The 15,248-nt window shown below is 42.0% G+C and overlaps 1 protein-coding gene across 4 annotated transcripts in view; it reads right to left on the reverse strand.

Annotated features, from left to right (window-relative positions):
- Positions 1–1,938: 1,938 nt before the first annotated feature.
- fubp3 (far upstream element (FUSE) binding protein 3) overlaps positions 1,939–15,248 on the reverse strand; it is a 91,283-nt gene continuing 77,973 nt past the window's right edge. For 3 of the 4 annotated variants that reach the window (XM_078550056.1, XM_078550055.1, XM_078550054.1), the window contains 2 exons: positions 4,033–4,172; positions 1,968–2,110 (listed from right to left, as the gene is read on the reverse strand). In XM_078550056.1, the coding sequence (XP_078406182.1) occupies positions 2,102–2,110; positions 4,033–4,172 (149 nt within the window). In that variant the 3' untranslated portion in view covers positions 1,968–2,101. Of the gene's footprint in view, positions 2,111–4,032; positions 4,173–15,248 lie in introns of all 4 variants that reach the window. The other variant, XM_078550057.1, reaches the window with a different exon arrangement.

Consider the following 15,248-nt stretch of genomic DNA (forward strand, 5'->3'; position numbering starts at 1 on the left):
GCATGGCAGAGCAGGCTCGAGGGGCCAAGTGGCCTACTCCTGCTCCTAATTTATATGCTCGTATGTACAACTGCCACATTACCCTAATCTAACTGCACCATCTCGTACTGTGACTCATTCTCTCTAGGACCTTAAAATTAACTCATCTGAGAATTTTCTTCCCACAAGGTTTGAAAAGTCAAGCACAGCAACATCTAAATCACTGTCTGGAGGTATTCCATCCCTCCCTCTAGTGTTGTAGTTTTAAACCCTGGTGATGTCTTGGTCCTTTTGCAAAGGTTCCTCAATGAAATAAAAAACTGACAGATTTCAGGAGTGGAGGGATGAGGATAATGGCATTAAACAGGGGGCAGCTCTATCCACACCCACCAGCAAATTAAGCAAAGCCAAAAAGTCAGGCCAAATTTCCACAAAGAAATGTTGTGGACATTTTATTATAGAGTGTAAAATGCAAGTGTCAGTAAAATAAAAGGGATACATCTTTTTAACATGCTGCACAGAGCTGTTTTTCTCTTTTTAAACCAATCACACTTTCCAAAGTTAGACATCTCGAGCATTAATAGAAAAAAATCAGTACAATTTAAACGGAATGTCCAGTAAACTTCAGGTCATTAAAAACAGAACCAAAGTCCCTGGTTATCTACACTGTTAACTGTACAAAGGCAAATACTACAAGTTAAACAGCTTCAACTTAATAACATCCCTTTTTTCTTAATCAACTTATTTGTTTTTCACATACGTAATTAATACTAGGATTCATTCACTTGCTAAACATAATCATACATAGTAAGTCACGCCACGTAAGAATAAGAATTAAAAAATAGTCATTAGCATGGCTCGTGGAGACTTTGCCGAGTCCAAATTTGAGAGAGGTGTATAGCAAACACAACAACCTTTTTTGTATTTTTTTTTCATATACTAAAAAATAAAACCTGTACTTTTATTTAATTGTATCATCTTTTCTCATCAGGCAATTACACAGACAGGTGCAATCTAATCGCAGGAGAGAACGAGAAAGTGTATGATTTCATCAAGTCTTTAGCACATTGGAGGCCCCTTTCAGGCATGCTTACAGTTCAGGACTTTTTTTTTTGGGGGGGGGGGGTGGGGAAAGTGGGGGTGGCAGGCAGACTACAGTGCGAACGGTAGTGTTCTTCCATTACATCCACGTACAGATGTGCACCCTGCTGTTGTTCAATTTTCATTCATCAATTACAAAATGTGTCTAGATTCGTTTTTTTTGTTTTTTTTTTAAATACATTTTTTAAATCCTCATCTTTGCCGACAGTCACCTACGTAAAACATGTATTTTGGAAAAAAGTATTAAATTATTATTCACAGTTCTCATTTTCAACTCCTTATAAAAAGAAGTTTCTGTTGTGCTAACTTCTTTTTTCTTCTTTCCCCCTCCCTCCCCACACAGTAGAATTAATGGACCAGTACAAAAATTTACCAGTCCAACACAGTTTTGTATTTAGTGCCCACTCACATAGGGATGGAGGCACAGTTTCACAAAAGTGAGACATATTTTATATATATATATATATAATATATATTATATATATACCGTGGTCGTTAGTACCTTTCGGTCTGTACTGTACAAAACTCCAGACCGATACCTGGGACTCGTACGTTGCCACTACCAAGTCTCAGGATATGCAGTACCAGCACCAGTATTCCTACCCATCTATCGTTGGGATGTATACAGTTCAACAATGCACCGTCTTTGAACCCCCACATCCACACTACTATTATACTTTAAAAACTTATCCTGTAGTGCTGCTGATGTAGGGGAGTAATCTTTTTAAAAAAAAAATTAAAAAAAACAGAACAAACCACCATTCGCATTTTAGCCTGTCCAAACCATGGTGTTGGTTTAAGGGTCCCCGAGTGTTCAATCCACAACATCTGCACCCCTCAACTTCACTATTATTCCATTAATGGTAAATCTAGAAAGTTATCGTAATAAGTATTTTTTTCTTCTAGTGTTCAGAAACAAAAGTATAAGTTTTTCTTCTTCAAGGCGTCATAAATCTTTTCAACCTTTTATTAAAAAAGGCTCCACACTCAATGATTCAAATCTCACCACAAGGACGTCAAATTATTGATCCTGCAACAGAGGAAGAGATAGCGAGTGTTAGAACATGATTGCGGGGGCATTAGAAGAGAGTATTGTGAAGAATTGTTGGAAGAATGAGATCTTCAGAATACAAGACATCCTCCTCCTTTTTCTGAAGGCCCTCACTGTTTGTTGTCGTGCAATTCTTTCGGTACCCAATTGCTCTTCACTATCTTGTCCAAGTGCGAATTCCTCATGGGGAGTCTTGACCGAGTGTGTCAGCCAACATCTCCATATGGAGACACATCACAACTCTATTTCTCATCCAACATCTACACATGCATCTTCCAGCACAAGCCACTGAATAATGATCAGCAGCAAATCCCCAGGCTGCTTTTTTTTTTTGTTGCCCCTATTGTTCAGAGGCTAAGGTGAATTATAGTGACCATGCCACTGCTGGCCAGCTGAGATGGGCTAACTCAGCATAGGCTAAGAAGCTTCCTTATCTGCATCTCTATCACACAGGTCAATACATTTACCCACAATCATAAGGTGAAAGCTAATTTTCTTTTCCTTATACCATTACATTTAAATGTTTCTATATACACAAAATTGTTATGGGGTTTGATATGGTAGAGAAAAGATGTTTGCTTCTGGGAATCCCAAAACTCGCAACCATAAATATAAAACAGTCACAAATAAATCCAAATGACAAATTCAGGAGAAGCTTCTTTACCTACAGAATGGTTAGAATGTGGAACTCACTACCACAAGCAGCAGTTGAGGTGACTAGGGTGGATGCACTTAAGGGGAAGCTAGATAAGAACATGAGGGGGAAAGGAATAGAAGGTTATGTTGATGGGATTAGATGATGAAGTATGGTGGAACATAAACCTAGTTGAGCCTGTTTCTGTGCTGCAACTTTCCTGCTCTCTGGTTCAGGAAGGTGATTCAGTTAGTAGCTGAGCCATACATATCCCACATTCAATCCCTGGTCTGTGCCAAGGTAGCCAGGATATTGATACGGGTCATTAACTATGACCTGTTAATAGTCCTCAGCACCATTGGCCAGGAAGGGCAAAGGTAACCACAGCCAGAGTCCTCTGCTGATGGCTGGGTAGTGATCCCTGTGGCTCGAAGTGTGAGAAGGTGCTGCTAAGGTCAGAATCAGACAGCACAAGGCTGGGGTATGGCCACGGTACTTGCTAACAATTGCTGTGAAGATGTCTAACAACTAGTTGGACATGGTACTGGTGGATATCTAGCAAGACCCATGGAGCCATCCCCGAGCAAGGAAGAGAAAACATTAGCAAGAAAACAAGTTTAACAATTCCATTCACTAAAGTGTAATTTCATTGCTTTACGAATAAAAACAGTATAAAAAGGTATTGCTATAAGAAGAGAAGAATTGATAATTATAAGTGAACCTATCATTTAGGAGTTATGTGCAGGTAGGGCTGTATTTCAGTGTTGATTGTTACAACCTTAAAGTTGGTTTTACACAGCAAATGATAAATGTATCCATGGGATTATAGCAAGTGATCCACCAGCTTGGTTTCAACCAGGAACACCTCCGTCTGACAGCATTGCTCCATTTCAATTCATTTGGAAGGAGCAGTTTATATTCACAAGTACTGGACAAGGCTCATTGCTAGACAACAAACTACTTGCATTTCTATACCACCTTTAACATGCTTAAATGTCTGAAGGCACTTCACAGGAGTGTTATCAAATACAATGGTACTGAGCCACATAAGGAGATAAAGGTGACCAAAAGCTTGGTCAAATAGGTATGCTAAGGAACATCTTTAAGGAGGAAACAGGTGCAGAAACAGAGGTTTAGGGAGGAATTTGATGGTGTGAGGGATAACTGGCATTACTGGTCTCCTCCCACTCCACAGCAGGAGTATTACTGTTCCAGGGCTTTGTGCCACAATCACCATGGTAATGTTTAATCTGCACTACTTGCATACCTGATGACCAGGGGCCTGCCCTTGCTGTGTGGCCTGTCCATAGTACGCTGCTTGCTGTCGGTAATACTCTGCCCAGGCTGCACTGTAATCTGGTTGTGAGCTCTGCTGTGGAGTTCCTGGGGCAGTTCCTGTGGCCTGAGCTGATAAAGGGGGAGAAGTAAAGACAACAGGATTATAAGTTATCTCACAAGGCACCAAAATTGCAAAATTAAGCATATGTTGCAATAAGCCAGGGCAATGATTCAGAAAAATTAATCAATTTCTCATGGAACAGAAAATTGGGGGTGGGAGGAAAGAAAGAGAAAGGAGGAAAGAGGGCTTAGGTGCTGTGAGAAATAACCCAATGAAGCTGGACAGAAAAGTAAGCATGAGTTAGCACTCTACAACTTTATAGTGTACAGACAGGACTAGGCCATGTGTCCCATTGAGCCTTGCCATTTGTTTTAGCCACAGCAGGTCTCTCTCTCTCTCTCGCTTGCGCTCTCAACTTCTTGCCCTTTTCCATCCACAATGTAGATCTGCCTTCCAAACATGACAATTGATGACAACGCCACAAACAATGCTACGCAGTAACTCAGCATTCAAGACTACCTCAAGAACCGTGATTTCCCCAGATTCTCTCAATCCTCCTTGCAGGAAGTGAAATTTGGACAACCATGTTGAATCTCCAATCCCGGCCATGTCACAATGACGGAGAATGACTAGCATTACTGGTGCCCCACTACTCCACAAGAATCAATGGATTCTCAGCCCCAGCTCAATTTAAACTGACTTAAATTTTATTTAAACCTTATGGATATTTGTAATATAGTGAAGAAATCAGAAAACAAAAGCTGAGAAAGACTTGCATTTATATAGCACCTTTAATGATCTCAAACATCCCAAGCATTTTAAAGCAATTAACTGTTTTTGAAATAGTTACCTACACCACTGCAATGTAAGGAACACAGCAACCAATTTGCTCACAGCAAGCTCCCAGAAACAGCAATGTGATAATGACCAGATAATGTTTCTGTAATTTTAAATTGAGGGATACACATTGGTCAGGAACCATGGAGAACACCCCTAACATTCCTTCAGAACAGTAGCACGGGGTGTTTTATGTCTAGCTGAGACAGCAGGCAGTGCAGCACTCCCCTCAGTGCTGCACTATCAACCTCAGTTTTGTGCTCAAGGGGAACCTTGCAATGCTTAAGACTCAGACAAGAGAGCTCCTGCTGAGACATGGTTGAAACCAATATCTGATGGATCTAGTTTAAGATTTTTCCTTGGGTCAGATTCCTATATTTGAGGAATTATAATTTGGAATGAAAATTTGATGCCGAAAGTTTGTACTGCAGTGATACATGGAATGCCAATTTTAAAAGAAAGTTAAAAATTACAAGTATGGTTTGTGATCAATGGAAGCAAAAGAGACAAAATTCAACCTGGCTCTGGACATGCAATGAGCATTTACTGCAACCACATTGCTGTGTATTTTGGGGAAAGGCGAGGGCATGGGAGGGGAAACAGCCACCAGCCCTTCATTGGTTTAAGTTACCAGAGCTTACTATACACCGTAGCAGAACATAAATACCAAAGTTCCTATGATCTCGATACACTCCACATACCCTTACGGTGACTTGTGGGAGTTTAGAGTAATCAATTAGAGTGGTTTTTCTGATGTCATTGGCATACACCAGTTCTACTTTTAGTTGCTATATAAAACAGTGGTGATGCTGAAATCAAAGGCAGAGGAAGGCTACCATCACAGCAGCTCTTTCCACTCATTTCCTTGGAAAACCAGTGAAACTGTTTTGCCACCAATAACCTGCACCGATCTTAACCAGCAACTGAGGTCACTGTTGGAGCCACAAACAGAAGGTGAAATGTGAATGCTTTTGAAAAAAGACTTTAAAAAACGATTTGTCTCGCTCCAACCTCCCCAGTCACCAGCCGACTTTCATGCGGATGATAAAATTGTTTGGGAGAATGCCGGTTAGTCAGGCTGCATCCATCTTTTCAGTTGTTCTTTCACCTTCCTACCACCTGCTTATGGTCCAATTAGTGGTTAACATATCAAAATACAGAAATAGTATGAATCAGTTCTACCATATAGAGGTCCTGTTCGCTTTGGGGAAGTTTTGACAAGTGCAAGGACCACTAATACCTTGCAGGCACAAAGGATATTTTGGGTATATGGTAGGGTGGAAAACCGAAGACCCTATTCCCTCCAACTAATCTTTTAGTCAGCATTTTATTCCAATCTCTTTGTTCCACACACACTAATAGTTATCCAATCAATTTCATTCTATTTATGTCTTTCCCGCTTTCCCTTCCCCCACAGATGTCGTGCATAGGTGGATATCAAATTACATCCTTGGATTGACAGCAATTTTGATAGGTAAGTATTTCCTACAAATACTGCAGTCTCTTTCTTCAAAATCAAAGCAGAATACCAATCAAGTGGAAGTGCAGACAATGACCTGTCAACTATCTGCTGGTGTCTGAATTGAGCCTGGTTTACACAGACAGGACCGTTTTGATTCAGTTGCCCAAGAAGAATACATGCAAATTAATCGAAGGTGGCTCTCAGCAGTGAGACCCCTGTCAAAATCCTTTCATGCCACTCCTGAAACACCCCATTTCCCTGTTACTTATTTTGATAAGTCCATTATACTCATACGAGTACAATACATATACCAAGTGTGCTATATAGTTACAGATTTTAAATCTGACACATCAGAACAAACTAATTAAAATGCGATACTCAAGCCTCATGGCCCAGAAATTGAACAATTTCCTCAATTCCTAGCATAGACTTTGAGGAGAAGCTCTTAGCATTTATAATAGCTTGCAAGGCTCTGTGGAAAGAGAAGTGGAGCTTTATCTCTTTCAAAGAACCTGCTGTTGCGGGCACAATGGGCTGTAGGATTCTATGATAGCATGGCTTTAACACAGAGATCATCAAGCGGGATCCAGAGGTGTCATTAGTCAAATATGGCCGTCAAGCCGAAGGAGAATATATAAAAGCAGTGACCAAATGCTTGGTTAAAGAGGTGGGTTTCAAGGATGGTCTCAAGGAAGAGAGGAGCTGGAGATGCAGATGGGTTTAGGAGAAAGAAATCTGTAATATTGGGTTTAGACAGCTGAAGGATCAGCCACGAATGATAGGGTGGAGGGGTGGGGGAGGAGTACAAGAGGCCGGAGTTGGAGGAAAGGAGAATTCATGAGTGTTTGAAGGCTAGGTGGATTAACAGAGCTGGAACGGACAATATCATGAAGGGGCTTAAACATGAGGAAAAGGATTTTACATTGGAGTTGGGGGGGAGAGGCGGCCAATGTATTTTTAAAAATTTATTCTTTCATGGGATGTGGGCACCGCTTGCTGGTTCAGCATTTATTGCCCATCCCTAATAGCACCTTGAGATGATGGTGGTGAGCTGCCTTCTTGAACTGTTGCAACCCATGCGGTGCAGGTACACCCAGTGTTGTTAGGGAGTTCCAGGATTTTGACCCAGCGACAGTGAAGGAACAGTGATAAAGTTCCAAGTCAGGATGGCATGTGGCTCGGAGGGGAACTTGTAGGTGGTGGTGTTCCCATGTGTCTGCTGCCCTTGTCCCTCTAGATGGTAGTGGTCGTGGGTTTGGAATTTGCTGCCTAAGAAGCCTTGGTGAGTTGCTGCAGTGCATCTTGTAGATGGTACACACTGCTGCCACTGGGCGTTGGTGGTGGATGGGGTACAAATCACGCAGGCTATGTCCTGGATGGTATTGAACTTCGAGTTTCGTTGGAGCTGTGCTCATCCAGGCAAGTGGAGAATATTCATTACACTCCTGACTTGTGCCTTGTAGATGGTAGACAGGCTTTGGGAAGTCAGGCAGTGAGTTACTCACTGCAGGATTCCTAGCCTCTGACTTGCTTTTGTAGCCACAGTATTTACATGGCTGGTACAGTTCAGTTTCTGGTCAATGGTAATCCCCAGGATGTTGATAGTGGGGGATTTGGCGATGGTAATACCATTGAATGTCAAGGGGAGATGGTTGGTCACTGCCTAGCACTTGTGTGCCACAAATGTAACTTGCTACTTATTAGCCCAAGCCTGAATGCTGTCCAGGTGTTTCTGCATATGGAGGAGGTCTGCTTCAGTGTCTGAGGGGTTGTGAATGGTGAACATTGTGCAACCATCAGCAAATATCCCCACTTCTGACCTTATGATGGAAGGAAGGTCATTGATGAAGCAGCTGAAGATGGTTGGGCCGAGGGCACTACCCTGAGGAACTCCTGCAGTGATGCCCTGGGACTGAGATGACTGACCAACAACAACAACCATCCTCCTTTGTGTGAGGTGTAACTCTAACCAGCAGAAAGATTTCCCCCCAACTCCCATTGGGTTTGCTAGGGCTCCTTGATGCCACACTCGGTCAAATGCTACCTTGATGTCAAGGGGAGTCACTGTCACGTTCCCTCAAGTTCCGCTCTTTTCTGCCTGTTTGGACCAAGGCTGTGATGAAATCAGCAGCTGAGTGGCCTTGGCAGAATTCAAACTGAACATCAGTGAGCAAGTTATTGCTGAGTAAGTGCTGCTTGATAGCATCCACCACTTGGCTGATGAATGATGGGATGGTAATTGGCCAGGTTGGATTTGTCCTGCTTTTTGTGAACAAGGACACATGTGGGCAATTTTACACATTGTCAGGTAGATGCCAGTAGAGCAGCTGTACTGGAACAGCTTGGCTAAGGGCACAGCTAGTTCTAGAGCACAAGTCTTCAGTACTATTGCTGGAATTCTGTCAGGGCCAGTAGTCTTTGCAGTATCCCGTGCCTTCAGCTGTTTCTTGATATCACGTGGTGTGTAGCGAACTGGCATTCTGGGATGCTCGGGACCTCAGAAGGAGGCCATGGTAGCTCATCCACTCGGCACTTCTGGTTGATGACGATTGCAAATGCTTCAGCCTCGCATTTTGCACTGATATGCTGGGCTCCCCCATCATTGGGGATGGGGATATCTGTGGAGCCTCCTCTTCTGGTTAGTTGTTTAATTGTCCACCATCATTCACGACTGGATGTGGCAGGACTGTAGAATTTAGATCTGATCTGTGGGTTGTGGGATCACTTCACTCTATCACTTGCTGCTTATGATGTTTGGCACACAAGTAGTCCCGAGTTGCAGCTTCACCAGGTTGACACCTCATTTTTTTTTAGGTATGTCTGGTGCTGCTCCTGGTATTGCCCTCTTGCAATCTTCATTGAACCAGGGTTGATCCCTTGGTTTGATGGTTATGGTAGAGTGGCGGATATGCCAGGCCATGAGGTTAGATTGTGGTCGAATACAATTTTGCTGATGTCCCACAGCGCCTCAGGTTGCCCAGCTTTGAGTTGCTGGATCTGTTCAAAATTAATCCCATTTGGCACAGTGGTAGTGGCACACAACACTATGGAGGGTGCCCTCAATATGAAGATGGGACTTCATCTCCACAAATGCTGTGCAGCGGTCACTCCTACAGATACTGTCATGGACAGATACATCTGCGACAGGTAAATTGGTGAGGACAAGGTCAAATAAGTATTGCCCTCTTGTTGGTTCTCTTGCCACCTGCTACAGATCCTGTTTAGCAGCTATGTCCTTTAAGACTTGGCCAGCTCAATCAGTAGTGGTGGTACCGAGTCACGCTTGATGGACGTTGAGGTCCCCCACCCAGAGTACATTATGTGTCCTTGCCATCCTTAGTGCTTCTTCCAATTCTTCCACATGGAAGAGTTTCCACATAGAGTAGCACTGATTCATCAGCTGATTGGGGTGGGGAGGGGGGAGGGGGGTTGCTGGTGGTAATCAGCAGAAGGTTTCCATACCCATCTTTGAATTGATGCCATGAGACTGCATGGGGCACAGAGCCAATGTTGAGGCCTCCCAGGACAACTCCCTCCCGACTGTATACCACCGTGCCGCCACCTCTGGTGGATACATCAGCTTGTACAGGAGCTCTAGGTGAGAAGGACCAGGTAAAGGTAGCATACAGGCAGTAAAATTTAGAGGAGTTTACAGAGCATGGGGGATGGGCAGCCACTGAAAGGCCAAGCCTGGTGGTACTTAAGAGTTTCAGATGATGGGTTGAGGCAGAAGCAGGCAATGCTATAAATATGGGGTGGGTGATCTTTGCAATGGAGAGGATATGAACTCAGAAGCTTCCTTCAGGGTTGGATGGGACATTTGGGTTGCAAAATCTGATTTAACCTGAGGGGAGTGATTGGTATTAGTGCCAAGTTTGTGACGGGAACCGAAGATGGGAAAATTGTTATGGGCTTTCAATTTATGGAATGCCATCTCATTTAAGTAGCTAATGTCATGTTGTATAGACGATGAACTATCGAATTCCAAAAAAGTGCAACCAGATCACTATAAATAATGATCTTCATAAATGTCTATCCAGGGATTTCACAAGGAGCTACAGTGATTCCAATTTCATCATTTTCAAATATTTGGTGGTACAATTGTGAAAAATAATGCATTTTTTTAATGTTAGCCTCAGCAGAGTGGTTATAACAGCCCAGCCTGCTCCCTTAAACATAATTGGTGGTCAAGGCACTGAAGATCAAGAAAATAAAATGGATAGGAGATATAAAAAAAAAGTGCAGGTGCTGAGACCAGGTCAATAACTGAGTATGATGAGTCAAATCTCAGGTTATAATTCTGTCATGGCACGCTTTAGGGCAAAAAAAAGATTAGTTATGTTAACAATGTCAAATGGAAATCACAAAGATTGCAAACAAGCTTTGAAGGGCTATTGCTGCTGATATTTTTGTTGGTGCTCCACTGGCAGGCACTAGGGCTAATTTCCTCTGGAGGGCTGCTAACTCAGAAAGATGGGGTTGTCAGAGACGCTTGTGTTTGTTGGTAAGGATGAACAAGTTAGTGCTCCATTCTACTTGAGGTAGGAAAAGAGAAGGGACGTAGGTTGAAATCACATTCAACAGTTTTGCTCGTGTTCCAGGCAGACTCCAATTTAAGGAGGGAAGGAATAGAGCAGGGGAACAAGGAGGATTGGGAACTGCACAGGTACCACATGCATTCTGCTTGAAGCTGAGGGTTTTCCATCCTTCCTGGAAAACCTGAGATAAGCTCCCTCTGTTGTTTAAGGGGTGTATCATTTCCAACATGGACTTGAAGCAGATACCTGGGGGTGCATTAATCCTATGGATCCATAAACAACGCTCCTTAATATGAATTATACTACCCTAAACTAGCACCATGAATGGTAAAACTCAGGTTATAAAACTCCACCAGGGTGTTCGGTAACAGATCTCATGGCTGGGATTTCGCAAGTCAAGTGCTTTCTGTTTGCAGTACTCAGAAGGCTGAGATATTCAAATTGAGCGGCTGCGAACAGGAGCAGAATGCAAAAATTCTAACTGGATCAAAATTAGTATACCAAAAGCATTCAAACACATTGTCAACCCACCCTCAAACACCACTGGCATCCTCTCACCCTCATATGCATCAGAAATAGTGTCCTTATCTGCTCAAAGATTATAGAATTGGAGGGTGAAAAAAAAACAAAGAACCAGATCGAAAATCACTATATCTGCTTCAAAAGTATAGCCTCAGTTATGATGTTGCTTGACTTCCATTACACTTATTGAATTCCTTGGATTGGCAATCACCGCTGCTCTGCATTGAGACAAACAACTAGCAGAGAGCGGTGAAAAAATTTCACTTCAGGAACACAAAATTCCACTTATATAGTGCCTTACACCCTCAATGTCCCAAAGCCCTTCACAGTCTGAAATGCAGTTACTGCCAAGTTGACAATATCCCACAAACAGCAAGACGAATGACCAGTTAATTTGGGCTTTCCTCGGGTGGTATAGCTTGAAGGAGGAATGTTGGGCAGGAAATCAGGAGGAATCTCTATTGTTCTTCCAATACCGTTTTCGACAGTCACCTCAACAGGGTCTTGGTTTCAATGCCTCATCCAGAAGACAGCATTCTAACAATGTGGCAGCAGAAATTATGCCTCAAAAGCACTGAGGCTCAAGGGGAGTGTGTTCAAAATTGAGTCAAGCTGATGGCTGTCTCAGTTGAAACTATTCTTGCCTTTGATACTTCAAGAAAGTCAGTTTCCACTTGTCACCATCAGCAGTTCAACTGTTCCACAATACCCTTCATTGGCTCAGTAATAGAACATAGCATCTCTGCTCAACAGGATACAAAGAAAAGCCATCATTGCTCAACTAAACACAAGCAAGGTGATACGAGGATGATTTACCTCACAGCAGGGTCTCCACATTAAAGTGATGTGACTGGGCAGTTCATCCTCTAAGGTTATGAGTGTGAGCACAGCAGGTGCTGAAGTGAGTCCTCCTTAACTACCGCTATACCATAACCTCCTGCATCAATTCAAAAAGTCTACAATCAGCTGCAGAGCTCCATCCATGGTTTCAGCAGGTGGAACACATTTCCAGACATCATTATTGCCTGCAATACTATTTCCCCTTTATTCAGAAACTTCAATGCAAAGTTAACTATCATTTGCTGAACCGGTGTTAGTGATAAATATTAGTCTGCACGGCTATTCAAAATGCTACCAACCATTCCAAATTTAAAAAAATTGCCATATACACACACACACATATATATAAAATATATATATATATATATATAAATAAAATCTATTAAAACTGATATGCACCTACAGAGATAAAGCATAAGGTCAACCCCTCAGGTTGTATATGAAATGGTTCCAAAGACATAGATCAATAGAATGTACCTAGCAGTTATTTCACTGAGTTCATTTTCACAAATTAAAATCCTCTGACAGTCTTCATCTAGTTACTTCCTGCTTTTTGAACTCCCATTCCTGCTATTTTTTCTTCATATGATACTTGTTGCTAATTTAGGTGTCACAGTTGCTCGAGTTTTGTACTCAGTTTATTCTTTACAGCTTATGCCTGTTGTCTTCTGATCATTCGTTTCACCCATTGCTCTTCAGCCCTTCCTGCACTGATCTTTTACCAGTGACTCATCTTAGTTTCTGTAAATCTACAACTGATAAATTTATTTATTATGGATTTGGATATTCCGTCCCGTTTTGGCCCTATATTCTATGCTTGCATGGTTGACAATCAATCAGCAGTACAGACTCATTCCTCACTCTTCGTAAAATGCCTCATACAAGTCATTTAAAAGCTTACCCTGGGTCAAATCTGACAAAATCCTGTTTATCCAAATAAACAGATTGCTCATCAGCTGCATGATTGCATATTTAAAGCCTAACTATTGACTTCATTTACCTGCCACTAAGTTACAAGATGTTAATAGTAAACCACACAAAATACTAGATATTTTAAAAAAATGAAACAATCAATCAGTGGCATACCTATTTGGTGCACATCTGAGCTCCTTGGTAGAGATGGGTAAGTAACAAGCCTTTCAGGATAATAAAACACGGAGATAATTTTATACCAGATGTTTCCATTCAGCAATCTGACAGTGTTACAACAGATGAAGCACTCTGCTGGTAATGAGGTCACAACCCACCGATGGTTCATGGGGATTACATTTATGAAGTGCATAATAGCCAACTGCCTGTGCTAACAGCCACAATTCAACAATGGCCCTATTGTAAATGAACATACTACCCTTAAACAGTAATTCGAAATGGGGGGTACAGCAGCAATTAAATACAATGCCATTTGCCCTGGTTTCACCATTCACTAAACAACCCCTTTCACATAGGTGAGTTTTTAACCTGCACATCACACAGCAGTGGCTTCTTAACTCCAAGTGGAATAACCTGCACTTATCACAAGTCTTGCTATACTGTGAAAAGATGAGATGGCAGATCTATGACATTTTAAAAATAAACTACCCACAGTATCTCAAAAGTTTCACAAAATGTTGGGTGGATTGGTGTTCTCAATCGGCTGGAGCAATGTTTGATGAGACACTTGGATACGTTTTGTCACTAGTTCCAGGGAACCCCGATTCAGCATATGTTGAGCCTATAATTATAACATGTAAGGTGACGAGTAACCAGTTCATCCTATTCCAGACAGCAACCTTCACAGATTGTGTGCATGCATGTGTGCGTGTTATTTTTGAGACCATGTCAAACAACCAGTTGTTCCTGACCAGCTCATGCAGAGCTTCAAACTCGCAGACAGGCTGTAGAAAATGACTGGAGCAGAGACCCGCAAACTATCCTCTACAGGTCTTTAAAACTAGGCCATGAAACAGTTTCAAAATGCAGTACAGAACGGCAGATTTGAGGGGGAGAAATGCCTGTGGATTACACTTAGTGCAGAGTAAGTGACTAACAGGGGTTGTGAATACACAATTAATCACAAAATAAAGGCAGTTAACAGATTAGCACTTACAAATGAGCTACTGCACAAGTGTGAGGGACAAAACTATACAAAGATAAAGCTAGGCAGAACAAATTTCTGTGCACAAGAGAAAATGAATCAGAATTAGATGTTGCATGGTAGCTTTTTTAAAAAAACAAACTAAAGAAATGTCAGTAGGGGTATACAACAATTAATTCAGTAAAATGAAACTAATCCCATGGATACTATTATTAACGGCTCAGGATTATAGCAACACTATTGTTCCAAACCTCTCATTTAAACTGCCTAGGGCAGTTTCCTGTGCAATAGATTTCAGTGTTTGCTTATGCCAGGGACGAACAAGATTTTAAATTTCACATTTAAAAAGCTCTGGAACATTTTGGAATTTGAAAACAGTTCCTGTAAACCAACTAGGGCTATAATGACCAAGTTCATTAATAAATTAAAAATTTGGCATCAGTGCAAGAACCTTCTTGATCTAGGATCTAGTAAGGCGTTTTGCTGATACAATTTCATCCCTTCACTCCTGAAGGTATTACTTCAGGCTGGGGCACAATTCCATAGCATTGCAGTACTCAAAGTGATCATTTCTTCATCCAAGCAGAAAGGCTGTTCTACATGAACAGACAGCACAGCTAAGTTCAACTCTGGCTTTTACAAGAGGGGTATAGGATAACAACCAGGAACAGGAACCCTAGTTCCTTCGCTGGCTTGATTCACATTGGCGGGGGATGGATGGAAGAAGGAAGTGGATAGAGGAGAGATAGAGACACAGCGAAACATCAACTGTAGCATCCCAACAGCTATCCAGGCTAACAACACAAATTGACATGGGACTGTCAGACTTTCATTGCTTCGTTCCTCATCAGGCAGTGTAGGAGACAGAAAA

This window comes from Cetorhinus maximus, chromosome 10 (assembly GCF_964194155.1).
Source record: "Cetorhinus maximus chromosome 10, sCetMax3.hap1.1, whole genome shotgun sequence".
NCBI classification, from domain to species: Eukaryota; Metazoa; Chordata; class Chondrichthyes; order Lamniformes; family Cetorhinidae; genus Cetorhinus; species Cetorhinus maximus.